This window comes from Bombus affinis, chromosome 4 (genome assembly GCF_024516045.1).
Source record: "Bombus affinis isolate iyBomAffi1 chromosome 4, iyBomAffi1.2, whole genome shotgun sequence".
Lineage (NCBI taxonomy): Eukaryota > Metazoa > Arthropoda > Insecta > Hymenoptera > Apidae > Bombus > Bombus affinis.
Genome location: NC_066347.1, coordinates 16,145,521 through 16,170,474, shown reverse-complemented (window position 1 = coordinate 16,170,474; position 24,954 = coordinate 16,145,521). Strand labels below are relative to the sequence as shown.

The following is a 24,954-nucleotide window of genomic DNA, read 5'->3' as shown; positions in this document are numbered from 1 at the left end:
CCACGAAATTGCATCAAATTCCCGCATCCTCAGATCTTCCGAAGATTCCTTCCCTTTGCTTTTTCCTCGCTCTAACGACTATCTATTGTAAGAAGATTCACCGCGTCGACCTCGTTCGACAACGACGAACAAGAAGTAGAAGAAGAATTCATGTCGGGCGTCTCTCGCGGGTAAACATTCCATAAGCATCGCGGATTATCTTGCTAATGAATCATCGCATTTCCTGCGGCAACGAGGTCGACGAATTTCCTCACGATCTGCGATTTTGACAACAGTACGCGTACACAAACACGCAGAAAAAAAGAAGAGAAGTCACACATACTCACACGAAATGTACTTAGAGATAGATACACGTGTTCGCATACACCGATACACAAACATCCGTACGCACACGCAGCAAACGTACAGCGACAAACACACAGAATATGTACATACATACGCTTACCCTTGGATGCAGCGCGCATTGTCAGGTTCTAAATTTCATTTTCATAGTGTCAAGTATCAATCGTATGAAAATATCGATGAACACGAGACGAAATATAATATACTTGGATCTAGTTAATTAGCACGTCAATCCTAATTGTTGCGACAAATACAATGCTATAGAAGTTTTATAGCCACTGTGGAAACATTTACGCAGCGACGACAGAAACGTACAAAACGAACACAAAGAGACATTCGTATGCATCGAGGGCGAATATAGAGGCGTTCGTATAGAAATATTCTCACGCACGTACGTACATCCAACAATGAAATATCGATACGTGGACGAAGCCGACGCAGAGCCAAATATACGCAACCGTACGTATTCGTAGAAAATGAAGAAGTAAGCAGAAAGGATCGCACGACCCTGTAACCCAGACGCGATGTCGGCCTCATGAAAAGATTCACGATTGCTCGTTCAGATTAACCAGCGCGCGGTTCGTTACGTTGGTTACGACGTTACGAGGAGAGACCCTAAAGAAGAGGGGGCTTTTGCGAGATGTGTATGCTGGCTTGATCGCCAGGCCAGGTAGGGGATTTTTGTCGCGATGGTGGTGGTCACGAAAGTTAGGTGTTACGAACAGCAGAAGACGAACTTCGTTGCTTAAACGGGGAGAGGCGGAAAGGCGGGGATCGGCGAAGAAAGGCAAGAGCTATAAAAGAGGCACCGGTCACGACGATGGGCATCAAACACCTCAACATGAAGGTACGTGCTAAGACGCGTTCGCAAGCGTTTCCATTCGTACACGGTGTTCTTTCTATTCTTTCTTCTGTACTTTCTTTCTCTTTCTTCTCGCCGGATCTTCGGATACGATTTACACGACATCTTTTCGTTACAGGTGTTCGCGATTACGATCCTCTTGGCGCTCGTAGCCACCACCTATGGTGAGTAGTATCTGCTAAGGCCAGTGAACGTGGATTTAAAGTGACTGAGAAATTCTAACGGAGCTAAGAAATCGCGGTATATATCACGGCTAGCAAACCGTGGTTCCTTCCGATTACGAGCACGGACGATGGATGAGTCGTAGGACGAAAAACACGGCGCGATCGGAACGAGCTTTCTTACCCTCGGGAGGAGACGTTAATCGAGTGACGGGCAAAAAGCCGCGCACGCTCTCTCAATTTTCACGATCGCTTGCCTTCCATCGTTAATCGACTTACCAAGAATCAAATTGACCGTGTATCTTGTAACGACGTCGCGTCGCCGCGAGCAACATTCTCAAACGATTTTGCGTTATAAATAATTATACGGGGGTTCAAATTCTCGTCTAACGCGATATTTTAACTATACGATTTCTATCATTCGATTCGAGCGTAGTCTAATTTTTTAAACAAATAGAAAGAATTATAGGCTCGTGCGTGTAGGAAAGTTACGTTTCTGTGAATTCGTATAACACGGTTTTGAACGACGCGAAACCAATCAACGGTGTTGCTTCAAGGGTTGCCTACTCGAGGCTAAAAGTACCGTACTGTATCGTCGCTCCGACGATTTCTATTTCTAGAAAACACCGAAACTCGAACCGAAGTTCGAACGGAAACTTACCTCGACGGAACTCGATCTTAGATGAGAAGAATTTTGATCGAAAGCGCGAATTTAACCGCACTAACGATGAATCGTAAAAATTAAATCCACGCTAATCAAAAATCTAAACTTTAGCGTTGCTCCGTTATCCTTCGGAAAAGTAACCAATCGGTAATTTCAAAAATTAATATCAAGCCAACAGAGAATCGTTCTATACTTTCCGGAATCGTTCGATTATAGTGAACCATGATCCTGGAGGATAATTTTTAACAGTCTACTCTATGTATCAAGAAAAGTGTAATAAATAGGAAGGAGCCTGGCAGCGTAGCAATTTGTGTACGTTAACGAGTCAAGAAAATTGACGAACGCTCTCGTTTTGTCTCGCAGCCGGTTACATAAGCAGCGGCTGGTCCGGCGGTGGTGGCGGATGGAGTGGCGGTGGTGGCGGCGGTGGATGGAAGGGAGGATGGAGCGGCGGCGGTGGTGGTGGCGGATGGAGCGGCGGCGGCGGTGGTGGCGGCGGTGGAAAAATCATCAAAGTGATCACTGTGAGCGGCGGTGGAGGTGGATGGCCTAGCGGCGGCGGCGGTGGCGGATGGAACGGTGGTGGCGGCGGCGGTGGATGGAAAGGAGGATGGAGCGGCGGTGGTGGTGGTGGCGGATGGAGCGGCGGCGGCGGCGGCGGTGGTAAGAAAACAATTTAATTTTCCAAATCTTTTACCGTCTCCTCTTTCCTTTTTTCTTCGTTCGTCTTCTCTCTTCTTTGCCTCAGTACGTTCGTCGATTTTCGAACGAGAATATCGATCTTTTAACGTTTTCGATCTTTTTATAATCTCGTTTCTCTTCCCTTTCTTTCTTTCTGCCTCGTTTCGATAAGTTTGTCAATTTTGAAGCGAGAATATCGAACGTTTTGTTACGAATGTTTTAAAAGCTTGTTCTTTGTTTATTTCTTCTGTCTTTTCCCTATAACATTATAAAGTAAGCATCGGTTCGAAGGTGAAGGTATAATGAATTCCTCATAATCTCGTTTCCTCTACGCTGTTTTCTCTTTTCTTATTCCTTACTTTAGTACCACTTTGGAAGAACAGCGATCAAGAGTACTCGGAAGTTACTAAGAATCTTCCAAGATCCCGTTTCTTTCTCTATTATTTCTTCGTTTTAGTATCAATTTCCAAGCAAGAACAGAGATCGAAAGTGTTTGAAACTATAAGCAATGAATTTTCTGTTATCCGTGGCTTCCCTTTTTTCTGCTTTTCTCTTTCTCTTTCTTTCTATTTGTCCCAGCAGAGTTGATCAATTCCGAGATATTAATTTAAAAACATCGATCAGTAGCGTTTGGATTTGTAACAAATTTTCCATGAGCTTGTTTCTTCCGCTTTAACTTGAATTCCAACTCTCGAAATTAGGATGAAGCTGTAACGAAATTTCTTGGCACGTGCAAATTAATTTGAACGGGTGGATCTTTGTTTGACACGTTCGTTGAAGGGGTAACGCGTTAATTAGCTGATTTAGCCGGTATTCGAAGGCAGGGGGATTTATTTGCTTGTTTGTTTATGGGGAATGTTGTTACTGATCCTCGATTTAATTTGTCAAGGCTGGGCAAGATAAATGGAATGGATCCTGGATTGAATCGACGCAGAGAATTATCGGTGGATAATAGATTTTAAAGTTGTGATTAATTATACGGTTTTATTGGGACCCGCTGGCAAATACTGTGCGTGTGTGTGTGGTAATAAATACCGGTGTTAAAAAGGAAGAAATATCGAATTGCAAAAACGATTTCGCGTGAAAAGTATCCCAGATGGAAGAATAATTAGAAAATTTAACGAACGAAATACTTGTATATTCAAAAATGCAGATTATTCTACAAATACTTTCGAATCAATGACGATTAATTGTTCATTTATTCCGATTTTCTACATTATCAGTATATAAATTTTCTAAATATTTGTCTAATATGTTCCACTGAGTCTGCATATGTCCGAATTACTACAAGACCAACTTTTCTTTTCTATCTAAATTTAAAACCAATCCGGAGAGTATTAAAAACTATATAACGAAACTTCACGAACATCTTTAAAATATATCTAAAAGAAATATGACCAGAATTTATCATCGAACGATAGCGTTCGCACGCATCCTGACATATTTTCACGCTAACGTGCAATCGAAAGACTTTTCTAAAAGGTTTGCCTCGAGAGTCTAACAGCATTGACATCGATCCGAACGACACATTCTCGCAGTGAAGTTGATACAAATAGCCCTTAATGCGCGTCAATAATTTTTTAACCGGGCTCGTGGGAAACGTTGAAGCGTCGCTGAAACGCAAAACTAGTCAGCCGCGACCGAGAAATCCAATATACCCGATCAAAAATGAACGGACCCGATGTATCTAAATTTATGGCGCGCAGTTTAAATACCGATTAAGCTGTTCACGCAGCAGCTTCGATATAGGAACCGATAAAAAGCTTTCTGCCTCCCCCCCATCTCTATATATCGCAAAAACATTCGTCCATTTTGTAGCGTAACGTGCGATGATAAACATTTGATTTGGCCCGATCGCGATTAATCGGCGGGAAGAGGCTCGGTTCGACGAAATAACGTGGAAACAGAGTTTCGATGCCGTGTAATTGGGACGAAACGACGCGACGCCGCCACGTAACGAACAATTCCACGTGGCTTGTCGCTTCCGTGCTTTTGATTAAAGGGGTTACTTCACGTTACAAAATAGCGGAGAAAAAACAACGATCTCTGGGTCCTAGGAGACAAAGAGGGCTTGTAAACAAAAGCTCCGTTACCGGGGCCATCGTCCGATGAAGAGGTCTCGTCGTCCCTTCCCGATTAACGCACGAAAAATTCTTTTCAGGCTGGTGGTAAAGGACAACCGAGGACCGCGAATAATTAGAAGGAAATTTTGCTCACCGATCACCACCAGTGCACATCTTGGCTGTAATCACACCGATTGTCGGTTCACGAAGAAATAGCCTGACCCCTCTTGTGTGGTTCATCCATCTTTGATTCCTCCTTCTTTATCCCTCTCTCTTTCTCTCGCTCTCTCTCTCTCTCTCTTTGTTTCCTTCACGCGAACACGACCATCGCGGAGGAATGAAAAGAAGAACGCGACAGCGACACCGTCGCGACAAGAAACGCGCGGTTCCATCTGCCGCGACTTCCGGAATATAAGCAGACACAGAGAGAAGAAAGAAAAGGACAACAGCGAGAGCAGCGGCCACGATCACGCTTCCGAGGTTCCCTTTCTTCGTAACGCAACGAGATCGAGCTTTTGGTTGTACATACAAGCTGGTCGAGATTGCCAATCCACTTCCGGCAAACCCTTGGACGGACCTCTTTCGTCGACCTGCGACATTCGCATACAAAAATCCCCGAGCTAAACGCGTGTTTTCTTTCGATTAGGAATTCGATATCCCTATTCGTTTCGTTGAATTCACGGAATATATCCGAACGAGAGGGTACGGGCTACTCTTCGACCAAAATATTTAGCAAATAATATTGTAGATATTGTAAATTCGATCCCACGTCGTTCATAGAGTATATCCGCGTATAATTCGGTTTCACGAAGGAAAAAGGATTGAAAAAAGAAGAAGTTGTAACGACGTGGGGGATAGAATATTGTACAGCATATTTTGTACTTCTTTTTATATTGGATTTCCACGTGGGACCAGCAACGATTAAAAATTCATTGACACACAAAACGAGCTTTTATTTCTTTTACACTATCCTTCTCCGATCCTTGAAATATAATACATCGCACGATATTCATCCGATAATACACGCGAACAGGTACACGTCACTTTGAAAACACACGAAAACAGATTTGCAAATTTCCAAATTGCAAAAAGTGCGAGAATGTTCTAAAGCGATAAGTCACGAGTTGCTGTATAGGCGAAGATTGAAAACGCGCGAGTAAATGCATAATTGAGCACTACGACTATTCAACACGTAAATACAGATTCCCACAACTACCCACACCAAGAACAAATAAAGATTCATTGGCGGGTAAAATACTCTCCTTTCTCCTTCTTCCAACCCCTTGTCCCCTGTTCCGAATCTGCGAACCAATAAATCGCGCAAATCCTTTTGCACACACGCAACGACACACGCGTGCGGCGTGAATCAAACGGCTGTAAATTCCCGATTTGGCGAGTCCCCTTTCGATTTATGAATCCACGGTCATCTGGCGCGCGAAAATTAAAATCGCGGCAAAACGGGCGTGGCCAGACCGCGGTATCACCGAACCAATGGATTTACTATCGTTCCCGCTCGCGGCAATAACATTTCCTCGGTTACGAGATTGTAACGACGTAAATATCATGGACACGGTATGGTTGAATGATCCACTCGGAAAGTATAGCGATAGCGCGTAGAACAGGCGACCGACGACTGCTATGAATTCGAAACGCGACCATTCCTGAGCGCCGCTAACGTCGTCCACGATTTTCCAGACTTCGCGACATCGCTCTTGAATTTACGATACGCGAAACGCCAGCACAGTTTCGCTCGTGATTTTTATTTACTTTTACGGACGAAACTAAATTTGTATCGGCACACGAGGTAGAAGACAAATTAAATCGCGTTGTTGTTTTGCCTCGGAGTATCAATATCGTTAGGACTTACATAATGTAATGATAAATAAATTTCGGGTAAAATAATGTTGCCGCTACGTGCAACCTCGAACAAAAACGACTTTGAATTTTCCGACTTTCCCCCGACCGGTATAAACAAACGCACGCGATCGCGAGAAAATGAGTATATACCGAGTATCCAGGAGTTATCGACCAATACCTACGAGCTTTCAGCGAGAAATTATACAGTCTTGGCGAATACGTTTGTACGAGCGTCTCTCGACGTTATTTATATCTATTAATTTATTTGATTATTTGAAATATATTTGACGGGTTGCAACGGCAAGTTGTCGTTATTCTATATTACAATCCTCTACAAGTCCTCTACAAATCTCAAATTAATTTTTTGTTTCGTATTAGGTTGTCCGAAAAGTTTCTTTCGTTTTATCAGGAAATAATAGGCGCACGTTTTTTGTTTTATATTATTTTGTTCAATTACCTACGATTCATTTTGTTCTGTTGAGATAAACACCGCGACATTTCACAGACTTGGTTTCACGTTTATGTGAAGATATATTGTTGTAAAAAACACGCTTGCGAAAGAAAGACACTTTCCGGACAACCTAATAGATTCGGCGTAGAGCGAGATGAAATGGGAAAATTACGCGAAGCACCAATGGCTCCGAAAATTCATATCACGGTCGGTCCGAGGCTTCTTTCGGCAAATATCGCTCTACGGAAAAGATACGGTGCACAGGGCGCTGGATAATCAGGAGCAGCAAACCTCGTAACTATGTGTCACAGGGAAACGTCGGAAATCCATCTTTGATTACGACTTTCATGTTTCACTCGAAGCTACCCTTTGCACGAAATGCGTCGTTCGCGAGCAGAGTTCATTAATTGAAAAAGAAAAATTGGAAAAACTCGATCGAGCGAGTGGTTCGTTATTTCGCTTGCGAAGTTGGTTGACGGCACGATCTTTTCTTCGCTTCTCGAGGTTATTGATATTCTTTTGCGAGTAACTGTAAATTATTGTTTTCTTCGATTACATAATGTATTTTAAAATACATCGGAGAGTGTCTGAGCGACCTTGAATGGATGAGAGGATCTTTAATCCTGATTTATTAGACTGTAAGGTAGTATTGGGAACGAAGAGAGTAGATATTTCGAAATGATACGATTTCAAAGTCTGAATTAATTGCAAAATAGTATTAAAAGTGGTAGGTAGCGTTAGAATCGTAAAATAACATTTATTGACGATATTGAAACGAGTATTGACCTGTTTATATGGTAAGGTGTTTATCAAATTTATTAAAGTTTGTATTGGACAAGACAAGATGTCTATTAGTGACAATATGTTTCATGAAAGAAACATAATTCCTCGATAACACCCACGTAACTACCTACGTTACACCTACGCTGCCTACGTAATTATAGATGTAGGATAATATTTTATAGAATATAGCATTCTCGCGTATGAAAATAAATTCAAATTCAAAAATTACTCATTTCTGTTTCCTCGAGAAATAAGACCTTCAGCTTCTGAATTACGCAATGTTACAGCAACGATGAAACACGTCATCCTGCAATGTAAAAAATAATCTTCTTGTAATTTGTTCAAATTTGTTGAAATTTGTATCGTACATTAGTGACAATATGTTTTATCAAAGAAACGTAATTCCTTGATAACAATAGAAATACCAACTGTAAGGCCACGAAGTCTAATTAACTACCTACGCAATTATGGACGTAGGATAATATTTTATAGAATATAGCATTCTCGTGTATGAAAATAAATTCAATTTTAAAAATTGCTCATTTCTATTTCCTCGGGGTAATTACGCAATGTTACGGCCACGGTGGAACACGTGATTCTGCAATGTAAAAAATAATCTTCTTGCAGAAAACTACTCGATATGAAACCTACCATAAATAATAATTTGAAAAATAATAAGTTTACACAAAACTTACTAAATTATTGAAGATATGAAATATTTATATAATAAATATTTATATATTAAAATACTCTCAATTAATTAGTATGGTAATTTGTAACTCCTCGTAACCTTCCATTTCTTTTCTTTTTTTTTTCTTTTTTGCATTGCTACTAATTTAGGCAAGATGCAAGAATACGAGAGACGGAAGAAGAACATAATAAGCATTTCTTACTTTTTTCTATAGAGAAGCAGTTTAAAAGTTCAATGCGTCATCAATCGCCGAACAATTATTTCATTATTTGATTTTGAAACCAAAGGTGTATTTCTCAAAAATTGTAACGATACTACTACTCGTTGTAATATTAGGATATTGTTTGTTTCAATAACGATTATCTTTGACTTCCACAAAATTTCGTTTAAACTTCTCAGCTACTTTTTTTAAAAGAGTCGCATCTTTCAAACCAACGTGTTATTTTCCTTCCCAATTACGTCGCATTAAAATAGGAAAAAGTTATTAAATATTAAAAGTATTAAGATAGGAAATAAACAGAATTATCACGTTCCTCTTTCATGATCTTCAAATTGAATGGAAAGTCCAATAATGTAAATTATGTATGCCCACGATAAACTCGTTGTATCTCTTTGTATCTTTCAACGTCATCCCTCGCTCGTATAACAAGAAGCCTACGTTCGCCAAAATCATTGTTGCGACGCGCGGAACCAGACGAATATCGTTCAAGAAAAGACACGAAGAAGATATGAAAAGAGATTGGAAAGATATTTTCGTCGACGAAGAGACCAAGACTCGTTTCGTTAATTGCCTTTATTCTTTCACGATTCCATCACCCTTTCTCCCTTTACTTGTTCGCGAAGCTGTTCAACGAGCTTTCTCCAGAGAACGAGTTTTGTCGTTTAATTTCGAAGAAGAGGCGTACGAAGCCAGGCGAAAATTTGACCAGGTTTTGCCAAGCATTCGCGAAATTCGTTAGGTTTTACGAGAGACAGCCGAAAGACTGCCGCGGTCCGCCCGATATCCTGCCATTAATTAATTTACGTAATCAAGTTACGCGGCAATTAAGGCACTTACGTGGTTACGTGCCCTGAGCATTCTCGATGCCGAGGTAGGAAATTTTGTTCGACGTAGAAAAGTATAACGCGCCGAGAAATGTAAATAAAAGAAAGAGTTTTTATGATTTTCTCGTTTTATATCTTTCGTACTTTTATTTCCACGTCCCTTTTACTTGCGAAGAAACTTTTATTCTTCCGAGAGAATTTGAAAGACAGTTGTCTGAAATTACTTGTTGTTTCTTATTTAGTAACGGCAAAGAGGGATTCTGTGCTTTCAATTTTGTACTTTGTCTGCTTCTGCGAATGGAACGTACCTACTTTTTTTCTCAACAATTATTTGAATAACAATCGCTGGGAAAATATTATTTACGACTATATAGTTAATTTGCAAATGGGTTTTAATACATATAATTATGATATTATTGGTTATTCGATATATCGAAACTCGATGTTACGTATCTAACGAGTATCTGGTAAAATTTATAAAAAGAAATATTTCAGACGCGCGAGTTACATTTTCTTTGCGCATTACCGTACGCTCTGTTGATATCGATGATTCCGATTATTTTGATTCGCCAATTTATTCTTAACGTTTGTGTGTCTTGAATTTCTTAAAACCACTGAAATATAGTCCACGCATTATCATTAAAAATATTTGCTTTATCATCTGTCACGGTGTTCGTGGCTACTTTTTGCGTTACATATCGATGAAAATGTAAAACGGTACTTAAAATTGAAATATCAGCTTCGTAGACACGACAACGTGTCTTTTACAATTTGAAGTAACGCAATGAAAATATTGAATCAACAAACGCACGGATTTCTTTTCTTTCCTTTTGTTTTTCAAAAAACCGAGCACGTGCTTAAAGGTCTATTTGATGAATTTATGAAATGTTGTGTCATTAATCGCGACGAATGTTTCGAGTAATTTCGATATTTCTAGAATATTGTAGACGGATCGATCGAATTTGTTGAAGTTCGCTGACGATAAGCCGATATCCCGTATAAAAGATTAATAACGCGGCCTGATGAATAATGCGATAAATAATGTTAACAAGTTGCCGTGATTTCCATAATACAGAATTTTGTAATGTAATATTCAAGAAATTACCGGATATCAGTATTTGTTTATTTATTTAGCGACCTGTTTGTCGAAGCGATGAAATACACGTAAAGCAGCGTGGCCGCGGCAGATACGAGGTTACAATCCGAAGTAAAAACAATAGAAATGGAATGGAGAACAGAATAAATTGAAACGAAGCAAACTGATGAAATAGGAAAGAGGGAAAAACTAACAAGAAACCAACGATAAACGGTAGATGAATTGTTCTAACGGAAATTAAATCGAATGAATATGAAATGTAAAAGAAATACAACAAGATTCATTAAACGATCAACTTTCTATTTTAACTTTCGCTTATTCTAAACATAATTTATTATTCTGCCTGATCATTTAATACGTAATCCAGTTTCCATATTATTTTCTTTCCATAAAATGATGTAATCTATGTACACTCTCAAGAATTTCACATTCGCCGATAAGTTTACGTTGCTTAGTTCTATCGCACGTCGGAGATACTACGTGCAAGTACGTCGATCTATTTAACGTCTAAATTTTATTTATTGCGTTCACAATATCACGCTGATCCCAAAAACCTCGAGTCATCTTCTACTCGATCGTGTGCTTGCCTATTGGCAAAAAGTATCTTAAATCGGAAGAAAATACGAAAGAATCATTAACGATGTCGTTAATTAAAGTTGCAAAGCAATAAATATAGTAAAGTAATAAATCGTGAAATATCTGTTTATTTATTAAAACAAGAAGAAGATGGAAACGTACAAATGCTGAAAGCGCAGTTACGGCGAACATCTTAATTAAATGTTAAGAAACAAGCTGTGTAGGACATAACGTTTTTAATTTTTCGTTAGCGTTGCCTAACGGAATTGCTGCCAGTTCATTTTCTGTATCTCCGTTTCATGAACCAACTTAATGATAGTGCGCGATAATGGTTGATAATGGATTCTATTTGGATAGATACGAACTTGAGGAAACTTCCTGTCAGAAGACGTATACAGAACGAAATTCCTATACCAAACGTACCGTGGCTGACCGTAATTGTTGCCATTAATAATCCGTTCGTGTAAGTTACACGATGCAAACGTTCTACAAAAGCATCGACGACCGCGTAACTCGAAACAGGATATTCGCGTGACGATCCTACCCGTTAACTCCTTGCCATTACAGCTTGCTTAATTACTATTATCGCGACAACTACCGCTATTTATCTTCTATTCCCATGAACTATGTCTCGATTCTAATGTTTATCGAACCAGTGGATCGATATTCAATTTTGCAACGCGCGATATCGCTCGGTTTGCGATACAACGTGAAAGTTTAAAACATACACGTAACTGTGCCAATAAATATGAGTTTACAGCGAATCGACAATGACGTAAAATACGTTCACGCGGAACGCTACACGAGATATCGTTGGCAACGGCGACGGATCGGTATCGTTATATATTAGTTTTGTACGTTTTGCTTTTGTAGAATTAAACCGATGTCGGGTATATATCGGGAGATCGATGAAGTTTGTATTAACTGACCATCGAGAGGCAGGTGATTGTCGATTATGTCTTATCTTCGCGTGATATATGGTCACATTGGCGCAGCTTGACAGCGAGTCTCCAGAGGATCGAGGTTTTACGGCTGTTACCTACCTCGTCAGATTAAATATATAAAATCCAGTTGCATCTATCAAAACTGTGAGAATACGAAACTGCTGGAAAACAATGCATCGACGAACCTCCTAATTATCAAATAATAATCGTCGACAACGGTTCTCATTGAACGGCGTTCGGTTATCGAAGAATAATTGCGATCGATGAAACGAACCTGCAGACTCGAGACTTCGCGGCGCGGATTTCCACGTTCGCGTTCTATCGCCGCGTTGTTTTTAATGCAGCCAATTTACAGAACTTGCAGGTGCCCTCGAAGAAAGCCTCGAAAAGCATCCGACGCTAATTGGACCCTTCAGATATCTGCTTTGAATAATTACCAAGCGTCCGTCTTCGAATTATTCGCGCGGATGCCACCCCCTTTTGCTCTCTTGGTTCGTCCCTCCACGTTTTCTTTTTTTATCTAACCAGCCGGATGATATTTTATTCTTCTTTTCTGGTTCGTTTCAAACGGTGGCCCGGTTCTTTCATCCGACTCGAATCCGACAAATTGGTAAGTAACTTCTTGGTGTTTCTTTTTGGTATAGGTGCGTTGAAGCGAGATTTTTAAACCGCTTCCAATGATCGTGATCCATAAGAGTAGTACACGATTTCCGGCTTGCTAAACGCGCGTTCGAGTTAATCTCTCGACGATGAAGTTTCATCGGATAAGAGAATTTCTCGCTCGAAAAATTATTTTAATCTTTCGATGTCTACATTTTGTAAACTGAATATCCTATGGAGCAGAGATCATATCGTTTGCAAGCTTGTTACTCGCGTATGTATAGCTTTTCGAGTCGATATATCGTTTGTAGTAGAAACTAAATTATCCTTTGTACCAACACCGTTTAACATGTTAGTAATATATTAGTAATATATATTATGTAACATGTTAGTAAATTATTTATTACAATTTTGTTTCGTAAAATTATCATATTCCTTCTGATTTAAGTTGCAAACTATCTTCTGTCCGATCACCTACGCATAAAATTTGGCAAAAGACTGGAAAACAATTTTAATCGCACGGGAATCCGCGAATTATTCCTGCAAAAAATACGAAGTTTGTATAGCATCGAATGAGAAGTAAGAGGAAAAGAATCTGTGTACTTTGTTGTTGGAACGTTCTGTTCGACATCCTAATTGCCTTTAGAAAGCGCATTGATCTCTTTTCGATCAAGTATCCTGCTAGGTACTGAATCGATAAGCGAACGAATCGCTCGAGAAATCCTTCCTGCTCGAAGAGGCAACTTTTTCCAGGAACGAGGAATTCCTCTTTCATCTCGCTGCCCATTTATGGCGTTTCAGCCAGTTCGCAGTAAAGGTAGCGATTCGTCATTACGCTTCCGTAAAGAAAGAAACATGGCTTATATCGAGGCAATATTGCTTTTGCTAAACCCAAAAACAATCGCGAAAATACGTAAATTACGGCATACTTTCGATTTACGTCAATTTATTCATGAAACTATTTTCGCGTCGCGTATTTCATTGATCAAACGTTACATTACGAAATAATATACGTAACAGATGTTTTGTTTAACGAATATATCGTTTTAAAAATTCCGGATTAAACGATTCTTATTACTATGGCATGCGTAATTTTATTTATCGCGATACTATTGAACGTGAAACAGATTTCAGTATATCATCAAATTATATTTGCTAGAATTGTTAAAGTTTTATAAATTCGAATCTGTAATTTTGAGAAATTGTTTGATATGCGTGTAATATAATACTTCAAAAATATTTAAAACGGAAGCAGAGTTAAACATTTTTATTTTTTTTTTTTTTTTTTTGTCACTGTTCGTTTTTTCCCACTGTGACAGCTGACAAACGTATGGTTCGTACGAAATATGAAATCCATCATCAAAGAATTCAAAATAATACATTTACAACAGGACACGCGACATTTTTATAAATATTAATATTTCGTAGTAATTTGATCAAAAAAGAAACACGAGGGAAGTAGACGGCAAGACGATGAATTTCAGTCTGTCTTGCACGAACGTTACGACGTTTTCGCTACTCTGTTTCAATTAACGGCATATTCGATGTGCGTTCGGCCGCGCGCGACCAATTAGATTTCAAGTGAAGGCTCTTCACCGTAGACGTCCAGGCAGCATCAATTGTCGCATAAATTTATTGGACGCTGATGGCCTCGCAACCGTGCAATCGACTGACACCAATTTATGACACCGCCGCGGTAACCGACCGACTGGCAAAACCGGAAACGGTATCGTTTCATCCCTGTAACGCTCTAACGCTTCCACTTATCTCTATTTTCACATTAAACGCGACACCCATCGAAATCGAACGCAAATTTCAGTTCGAATTTGTTCGATCGATCAAAACGGCTACGTCTTTTATTACGCACCGTTTGTTGCAGATTATATATTCGTCTACTTGTACGGCAATTTGTATTATTATTAGTACAATTAAGAGAGTGCAACGTTTTTTTAAAACGTGTGACAATTAAACGAAAATTAGAAAAAGTTCTTACATCTTCTTCACGACAAAATTAAATATTTTTTTATTTTAAACATCTATATTTATCGTAAGCTATTAATAGCTAAAAACTAATTCGATCTGTATGAAGGTAGCTTCTTTGTCAAATTAGCCTAAGTAATTCAGATTTCATGGATATCCTTCCAGAGTGTACACAACGTACAGAACATCAAATGTCTTTAAGATGTCTGTAAGACGTCTTCATAGTACCTGGAGCTTCCCATTACGAACACCTATGTACATTCCATGAGTGTTTCACGCCCATAACTATCTGCTTCCATCTATTCCAATCCAAAGTTTCAAATCCATTCTGTCAAACGAACGCACATGGCAAGATCGTTCGATGTAACCCTTAGACGTCCAGCAGTTGAAGTTTCCATCAAGGAGTTGGATTTACAGAAATTGCGTCTTGTACAGGCAACGATATCGTCGACAATTCTATTTCGCTTAATGGCCATCGATGACGAGGAGCAATTAAATTAGCGCGGTTTAGGAATTGCGCGCCAGTGTGTGTGAAATAGGGGATGACCGTGTGGGCGGTCGGGGTCGGAGGGTGCGAGTATAAATTTAGGGTAGGCCTGGTAGTGGTAGCATGTTTCAAACACATCTGTGCCACACGGCCATGTCTCCTCTCGCTCTCCAACTCTCCTATGTTTCCTCTCTTCCTCTCTCTCTCTCGTTCTCTCCGTTTATTTCTCGTCGAGACTCCGTTATACAGGGTGTTTCAGAAATACGTGATCAGACTCCAGTATTTTATACAATATTTTACTCGAATTATGAAACAAGGTAATAGAAATATGCGAAAGTATTTGGGCACTTACCATAAAGTAGGTAAAAATATTTCATGTCAGTTATAGAAAAATATTTTTAAATTTCATTGCCAACATAATAAGACACGACTGTGACCGCTGTGTTGCTATAATTTGATACCGAACTCGAGTATTTTATACAATATTGTACTGGAATAATGAAACAAGCTAATAGAAATATGCGAAAGTATTTGGGCACTTACCATAAGGTAGGTAAAAATATTTCATGTTAGTTATAAAAAAACATTTTGAAATTTCATTGCCACCATAATAAGACACGACTGTGACCACTGTGTTGCTATAATTTGATACCGAACTGGAGTATTTTATACAATATAGTACTGGAATAACGAAACAAGCTAATAGAAATATGCGAAAGTATTTGGGCACTTACCATAAGGTAGGTAAAAATATTTCATGTCAGTTATAAAAATACATTTTGAGATTTCATTGCCACTATAATAAGACACGACTGACTGTCACCACTGTGTTGCTATAATTTCATACTCATCTAGAGAGGTATGTAAACGTTACGAGATTTTTGCTGCAAATATATCTAATAAAAAATTAGTAAACGGCATGAGTAGTTGTTTTAAACAATCGAGTACGATAAACATCAAAGATGCAACTTATTATTATACAAGGGACAATTGACTGCTCAGATATTTCAGTGATCTCTGCATTAAATATCTCACAGCTTCTATGTATATTTTCAGATTTGTTTAAAAATTTTACCGATGTAATCACGATAATCGAGTTCCGTTGCAGTACTAATGAAATTCGAAACGTTTCGTGTAACATATTTTTGCGGCAAACGTTCAAACACCATCGTGAGCTGCTCCATACGCGATAGAACGTTCGTTTACACAAATTCCATTTATTTCAATAAAAATTTTAATTACCGCCCGACTAAACGAACCCTTGCCGGTCGAATCCACTTCACGAATACGTTTCACGATATATTTTAACGTTCGTGTTTGTCAAGTTGCTGTGGCCAACATTTGGCCATCTATTTCTGGAACGCCTTCTACATGCACTTGCCCCTCTTTCTTTCTCACCTTGCATTTCCCTTCCACCTTCGTATTTCAACCCTCTCCATCTGTCCCCATCGTTTTACCTGTACCGTCTAAAAAGCGCACAGTTTCTATATTCGTCCTATTTTATCCGGTCGAACGCGCGTTACCTCTATCTTCGTCAGACGTTCGCGGTCGTGTTTCGCCCCTATCACGAGAAGCCTCGTAGTGCCAAACTGGAATCGACCTGACGCTCACCGTAGTCGATTACAAATCTGACCAATTAGGCGCACACTGTGCCCGCCGGATCCGAATTGGCGGCCGTTTCGTATCGAAGGAGGCGCCATCACCGATCACCCACCGATCTCCCGGTCGGTCGGCTTTAATGACGCAGGTAACGTCATTAAACGACAGAGCGGACATTGCGTGCTTGGCTCGAGATCCCCACGAAGTACAGAAAGAAGGTTCTGCTTTGACTTTCGCTCGTATATTTTCGTCGTACGATCGGCTCGTTAAAGGGATCGGTCGATACGAATTGCCACGTACGAGCTCCGTAAGAAGTTTGAGCGCAATTGACGGTGCTTGGCAAATGTTACACGCTCAAGAAGACCACCCGCTCAGAAAGAGTGATAGGATAGGCTAGGCGATCACAGCCATCGAAACAATAACCAAATAGTAGACAAATAGCAGCAGACAACCCCTCCAGAAGGACTAAAACCTCAGTATAAAAACCCTCCAAAATAAACGCTCGCCCCAGTCTGTTAAAACATTTCTTGTAACGTTTTGAATCATTCTGTTGTAACATTTTGAACCGTCAGTCTATTGGATTTGCATAATAAATTCTATTATCATATACAAAGTTGAATTTCTTCGCCTTATTCGTGAAACGTTCGAACTGCGACTCGAGGAGATCACCGGTGATCTATCGGTTTCGTGATTTCTTGCGTCCCCGACGTGACACGAGCGATCGATAATACGGAATCGTAAAATTAAGAGATTAAGCGAGACGAGAAGGCGCAACACACGACCGATAAGCGGTAACAAGAATCGTGACATTTATTTCAAAAGGGAAACCATAATACCCTGGAGAAACATTTATCACAGGATAAATTCGCAAATGGTGTATTCTTTCTCGGAACGTTATACACTTACGACGACTTAACCTCGTAGTAATTATAGTTGACGTGGAAAGCAACGCGAGTAACGTGCATTGTAAAGACAGTGTGTAACACGAGAATCGCGTAACAGAATTCCTTCGGTAGCGAGTGTACAACCGTCGAGAAGGTTAGGTAGCCTTGTTCGCAGCCGAATAAACGAGCTGCACGACTATTCAAGAATTCCATCTTGTTCTGTCAACGACGATAAACTAATTTCCAAGACATCTAGACTTTTGTGTCTGCCGTTTCTCTACCCAATTCGCGCTTTCGAAGAATCTTCATTAAGCTTAACGAGGTGTTTCGCGATTAACGTTCTTGTTTCGAACAGGCAAAGTGTACCTTTACGTGGAATCGTTAATTACGCAGTTATTAATGTCTTAAGAACGAGGCTTGGTTTTTTGGCTAAATCGAAACTAGACAGGAATAGATAATTGACAGAAGATTACGTTGCAAACGGAGAATAAAGTTTCGTCGTTCCCGTTTTCGAGGAAATAGAATTTGACCATGTTAGTTAAGAATTAGCTCGGTGCACGTGTACCGGACCAATTTTCAAATTTCATCTTCTCCGAAACGAAACGTGCTACGAAAAGATTGCGTTCTACATTTTCGATTTACTTTTACATGCAAAACAAGCACCCATTGTCGATTATCTGCCCCAGTCGGGCTGCGAATTAAGCAAATTTGCATCTATACTTTGCAAAATTTTCAAACTCAATTTTTTCAAAAACAAATCTACGCGATATCGTTATTCTTGAGTGAATTGTGGACCACTCTGTATACTCGTACAAGAAAACAACAATTACGAGTAACGCTAATTGTAAGACAACGAGGTTACAGAGACGATAAAATAATAAAACAAAGAGTCATTTATCTTTGGAACAACGCTATTTATTCGCCTGTATATAGGTACTTTATATCTTGGTAATACGTTTGTTCAAACATAATATACGGTATTGCGGCTCCATTATCTTAGGAAATATAGACATTTTAACAAATAGCGTAATCAAAACGTAATATGTGTAACGACTGCTGTACAAAATGTCACGCTGTAAAAATGCTAACTACGATATAAAACTAACTGTAATATAACCAACTCGTAAGTTTCAAAATTGTCATAGTCGAAGCCAGTAACATCCACGATCGAACAATAAGAATATTTATATCCAGGCACGCAATCCGTCACGCGTTTGTTAATACGTTGCAACAATTTCTTCGAGTAGTGTGGTTAACGCGTTGGCTGTCACACGCGACCAACGGGAATAAAAATAAAAGAAATTCTTATCGACGGTACCGGTTCGGAGGCGATAAACGTCGAGAAACACGTGGCTTTCCTACTTGTAAGAAAATTCCACCTTACGTATAACTATACATATCACTGTATTACTACAGCCGCATCGAAATTCTTATCGCAGCGCGTTGCAACGCGATACAGATGTAGAAAATGAAAAAAACGAATTACAAAAAAAAATGGTAACGAATACGTGGGTGCGTTTCACTGAAAAAACGCGGACGTTTCGCGTCGACCTGGATTCAATCGACACTGCCCTACACACGGCCCTCTTCCCTTCTCAACCATTTCAAAATGTCTTTTTTTTCCTTTTTTATTTATTTCGCTCGAATTAACCGCCGCTGTATTTTCTACGAAGCCAATCAGAGAAACAGAGAAATATATAAATATATACAGGTAGAGGAGAAAAGGGGAGAAACGGTGGAAAAAATGGGGCGAAGAGGAGGGCTGCGGAAAATTCGGATGCACACGCGCTGCCGGGCGACGATAATTTATTATTCGCTGTTGGGCCACCGGCCTCGATCCATACGGGGTGGCTCTGGGATACGTGCAAACGCCGAGGTTTCGAAAGAGGAGAAAAAGAGACCGAGTGGAACGAAAGAGAGTGGGACGAAGAGTGGAAAGAGTGGGAGGGGATATGGGGGTGAGTAGGTTGGGTGGCAGTTGGGCGCTGTTGGTCGTAGCTGGACAGAGGGAGGGGGAGAGGTTAAAAAAGAGGAACAGAGACAAAGGGAAGAGGGCGAGGGAGGAGAAAAATGCCAAAAAAGAGGAACGAGAACGCGCGAGTCGGTGTTTTATTGCCGGCGGATTTGTCGTATTGACCGAGCGTGGGACGGGCTGAGAGGCAGAGAGAGAAAGAGAGAGAGAAAAGGGGTTGTAGAGGTGCAGGCAACGGGGTTGAAAGGCGGAATAGGGGGAGCGAAAGATCCAACAGGAATGGCACAAGTGACACTCGCCTACCGGTGGTCGATAAAATCGGCTGATTCCGGTGTTTATAAATGATTTTGCAAGAGATCGCAGACAGACGATCAACGAATCGCTTAACCGGTTCGCCAGTGACCCCGTCCCCCACTGATCAATACGGAACTTCGTTACCTGGCGTTTATTTCTCGCCACTCGTTCCGATCGCTGCCACGTGCCACGATTGAAACGGAAAATCATTTTTCCGCGGTAAGTCCTACTAGGAATAGGTTCGGCGCTGCTACGTGTATCGGGTTAACGCGAGTCGGTCGGGGAACGCGGACAGGCGTGGCTGGTATTTCCGGTGGCCGGTGTTTGCCACCTGGACGAGGGTGGCTCGGTTTAATTGGCATTCGTGCTGCTCGATTAAAAGTGTTTCATGGGTGGGGAACGCGCGTTATCGTTTGGTAATTTGTAGTAAATCTTCAACAGGTATGCAGGAGGGGAAAGAGGATGGAAGATCGATCGACGATGAGGCACGTATGTTTGTTCTGTTGGAGCTATTTGGTTTTAAGTAATCGAGTTAGGCTTGTTTTCGTGTCACGTTTCGACAAATACGTGTTATGTACCAGATGAGATATTTTAAGCAAGATTCTATGATATAAGGTAGCAATCTTCGAGAGGAGACAGATATTTAATGTGGGTGTAGTAACTTGTACTTGCTCGATGAAGATAAAGGCTACATCGATGTAACAATAACAGCAATTTTTAATAACGAAATTGATCGACGAAATGAAATATTTTTTGACGCAGCAATCACGGCACTGCGTTGCAATCTTTTTTGTCACTGCGGCAAAAATTTCAAAACGACGCATGACAGGTTTATTGTTACTCGCGTTACGACCACATTCCGACGACCATACGTGTTTAAAAACTTTCTGCGTCCCTGTCACTGTAACGCATAATATGACAAGCAACGCAGTTTAGTAAATGAAAACCAGATGCTTCTTTATATTCGTTCTAAATACAAACATAAGCTTTCTCTATTAATACAGCTGAAATCCAATTCGGACAAAACTCGCGAAAGATCTAACATCATCGACCATAAATCGCCGATTTTAATAAACTCATGTACGACGTAGTTCTGGCAAAAACTATTTTTAAGGCATAGAGAGGATTTGGAAAAACAAATAGTTTAAAATTTATTTACAAATTATTCAGTTCTACACTCGCTATCTACACTAAGGACTCGTCATCCTAGTCGTTTGTTTGTTTTAATCGCTTTTGTTTCAAATGAGACCTGGAAGTCCTTCAACGCTCACATACACTCTCACATGTACAGTGTAAATGTACCATCTATTTAACAACTATTCCACGCGTATTTATTTTTACGTACTGATATTCACGTTGAATGAGTGTAAACATGTTGAGAATTTTGGATCTTAATAGCCGAAATAATGGTATAGGAACACTAAATTTACACTTAACATTTATATTAGAATAATTATATATTTATTTGATAAACGATTTCAAAGATATTCATCGATACACACTTGCACGCGTCTCAGCACTTTCTTCCACATCCGACTGTTAACCGATTGAACAGCTTACATTTCTTTGCTTTCGAGACGCCTAGCACACACATACTTCCACACACTGATATTCGCATACAAGTATTACTACTATACAGCTAACTCAGTCTAGCACATAAAATTATACATATCTCAATAAAACAGTCCCGAAAATTGAGAATGGAAACCATATTTCAAGAAACGTGTCTGAGATCATTTGCTAGTATGGAACCTCTGTTCGAAGTAACGTTAGTTAATATCAAAGATGTGTTGATGGGCGATTAGATGTTGAAGAGAGAACAGTCCCAGCAACAAACTCGATCAACGCAGCTCTTCCTTACGAACCTACGTCAGTCACACCGTTGCGTAAAATATATTTTCACCGATACATCCAATACTTTCCCTTCCCCAAATCATCCATTTTTTCGTTCCACGCTCGGAATTCCCCCGAAAACTAGCGGCTATAGAAGACGCGCGTTTAATTTTCAAAACAATGCTTATTATTTCTCGTGCACCCGCCACAGGTGCACGGATTGTGAAATCGTCATTTGGTCGACACAAAAGCGGCCAAAGGTCAGCACGTTGAACGACGTATGAAAATTGACGAGGCATAACTGACGTCGGATAGGGGCGCGTCGTTCGCGGCGGAAACCCTTTAGAATTTCAGAGGTGCAGACGATCGCGAGGCGCGGGTGTTATAAAAATTACACGCATTTCCATCTGCGAGCGATACCATCAATCCACAAGTCTCAGGAATAAAAGCAGAGCGGAATGAGTCCCGCTGTGAATCGTCCGTTGATTCACGGTTCGCATCCCTCGGTTTTTGTGCGACCTCGCTTTCTCTTTCTCTTTCTCTCGCATCCCTTCTCGTACTTGGCGCACGCCTTTCCTGCTGTGCTTCTCTCGTTCCCCGGCTGCCCTGCACTCGCGCTTCTTTCGGGACTCGGAGAAAGAGACATTGAAATTACGGATTAGAATCTACCTCAAACGAGAGAGGCCGTGACAGGGACGAATTAAACAACCTTCGACCCCTGTGCAGGCGGCGAATAGTTCATCCCGTGTTCGAGGTACCGGACGTTAGCGTCTTTTTTCTGCAGCAACCGATTTAACCACCTAACGCTAGGTTTATCGTTGAGAACGATTAATCCTCAATGGGAAATAAATAACAAAATGGAAATCGTGGCTTTTACAAGATACGTGGGTATCTTTGTATCCTTATAAAGCATAAAGATGAGTAATAATCGAAAATAATCAGCTGGACCAAAAATAATTTATACCTGTGTATATCGCGAAAGCGTGCGTTAAGATGTTGTTAAATTATCTTGACGTTATAGATGAGATTAAATAGTTCCGTGAAAATTTGGTTGAGACTCGACGCGAACATTTAGATCCAAGTACTGTTTCGGTTGAGAGGTAAGAAAATGGAGAGAGAAATAGTGTCTACCTATGTAAAAGATATTCCCTTCGCATAAGCAATTTTTCTGGAAAAAGTTGAGTCGACATTTTTTTAAATCGAGCTCTATGCTAAAGGTAGAAATATAATACGATATGAACGTCGTGTAGTTTGTTTGCTACCTAGTACACGTGTTTAAAGGATAAACATGTTAGATCGTCCTTTTCAACGTGACAAAATTTAATAAAAAAAATTTAATATCTATGTTTGAAGAATATGATTCTGGGAAAATATGAAATAAGATAAAATAAAATACAGCGTCATATAAAATAATATAGCGTGATAATATAACATAGGAGTAAGATATAAAATAATTGAATCGAGTATAACGTCAACAAACTAAAGACATTTTTTAATGATCGAACAGTCGAATTTTTTGAGTAATGCGAACGAATAAAACTTTGATTTTACATGTATTATCCGGAAAGCTTCTCGCAGAGTGCAGAAATCGCGCGTTATTCTGATGACGTCGCAGGTGTTACTATGTTCCGAAAAGGGGGAGTAGAAACAGAATATCCGTCGATATGCAGACGCTTCCACAGATAGTAATGGAGCTGCGACTCGTTAAAATCTCGTGATGAAATGGTATCACGGAAAATACATTTCTAATATCTGAGAAATACGTGTAGTCTGCCAGACGCGACTTCCTGAATATTCCTAAACGATCTTTTTGTCGGGACTTTACCAATGCATACGAGAGCAAATACTTTTCACAGACATTTCTCGCTTATTACTACCGTGGATAGAAATTCTGCACGTTGCAGAAGAAATTTAACGAGTTATCAGTTTTAAAACAGACAGAATCGTATTCAAAATTATTAGGTTGTCCGAAAAGTTTCTTTCGTTTTATAAGGAAATAATAAATAATAATTTGTTTTATATTAGTTTATTGAATTATGCACGAACATAATAATAGAAATATAACGAAATGGATCATACCTAACTCAATAAAATAATATAAAACAGAAATTGTTGTTCATCTATTATCAGCTTTTGAAACGAAAGGAACTTTTCGGACAACCTAATATTTTATTCGAGGAAGAAATAGCTTCAAGAGCTATCATAATTTAGGTACTCGAAAGGAGAAAAGATGTAATTATTTGATATATTAAAGCCTACGCGAAAATGATTAATTATCTAAGTTATGAAATTCTTCATTCAAAATAACATACTATCTCTCACCATGGAATATATATATCGTTTTATCAGGGTAAAAAAGGTGTATTAAAATGACAGATACTTTGAGAAAAAGCTACTGTACACATGCGAAAAAGTGAAGGGAAATAGTTGAACGATCGATGAATACATCAATTTTCTCAAACTTCGTAGGAACGCAGAAATTTGTAAGAATTATAAGGAAGAAAATATAATCATGAAAAAATACTAAAAAACTTTTTCGAATTATTTTCAATACCACGGTATTGAAAAACGAAATACAATGGTACAAATTGACTTAAAAAAAAAAGGAGGAAGCTGCAAATGAAACGTTGCATTGATACAACATCGAAACTTGATAAATTTAATTACAAAATATATCCAATATGTCCAAGACATCGATCCAAGTGAAAAACTTGAAACTGTACACGACGACGATGTTGCCTCTACGAGAATTATCATCTACAAAGAGCGGAATTCGAAGTGCTAATTAGACCAGTTGTTCGAACCTTTATGAGTGCACGTTAACAACAAATAACGGCGTGGCGGAATGTTGTTACGATCCATGATAACAGAGTTTGATTCGTTTCAAACAGAGGCCTAATATACAGCGAATTGCATGCCGATTACTTCGATACGCGTGATCAAAGCGGGCCATGTTTATCGGTTAAATCACCCCTGATGCGTAAAAGCCAATTTGGCAATGAACGGCTTTCCTGAAATTAATCTTCGGTCACAAGGATTGACTAACATCCGCCCTCTTACCCCGGAAGAATGATTGCGCATCGTATAAAT

General features: G+C 39.7%; 1 protein-coding gene and 1 long non-coding RNA gene across 2 annotated transcripts in view; one reads left to right on the top strand and one right to left on the bottom strand.

Moving 5' to 3' along the window:
- Positions 1 to 818: 818 nt before the first annotated feature.
- Positions 819 to 5,718, top strand: LOC126915393 (uncharacterized). The gene is made up of 5 exons (XM_050720016.1): positions 819 to 826; positions 906 to 1,189; positions 1,323 to 1,368; positions 2,393 to 2,488; positions 4,872 to 5,718. Exons 1-5 carry the CDS (start codon positions 819 to 821, stop codon positions 4,987 to 4,989), a joined length of 552 nt encoding a protein of 183 aa, XP_050575973.1. The 3' UTR covers positions 4,990 to 5,718.
- Positions 5,719 to 8,073: 2,355 nt separating this feature from the next.
- The window catches only part of LOC126915812 (uncharacterized), a 73,589-nt gene continuing 56,708 nt past the window's right edge, over positions 8,074 to 24,954 (bottom strand). Inside the window, exon 3 of the long non-coding RNA XR_007710346.1 lies at positions 8,074 to 8,171. This is a non-coding gene — a long non-coding RNA (uncharacterized LOC126915812). The remainder of the gene's footprint in view (positions 8,172 to 24,954) is intronic.

Bases quoted from the DNA above. Each gene is read 5' to 3' on its own strand.
- LOC126915393 (XM_050720016.1), top strand. The intron at 1,369-2,392 runs GTGAGTAGTATC...TTTGTCTCGCAG, and splicing joins GCTCGTAGCCACCACCTATG to CCGGTTACATAAGCAGCGGC. The intron at 2,489-4,871 runs GTGGTGGCGGAT...AATTCTTTTCAG, and splicing joins AGGATGGAGCGGCGGCGGTG to GCTGGTGGTAAAGGACAACC.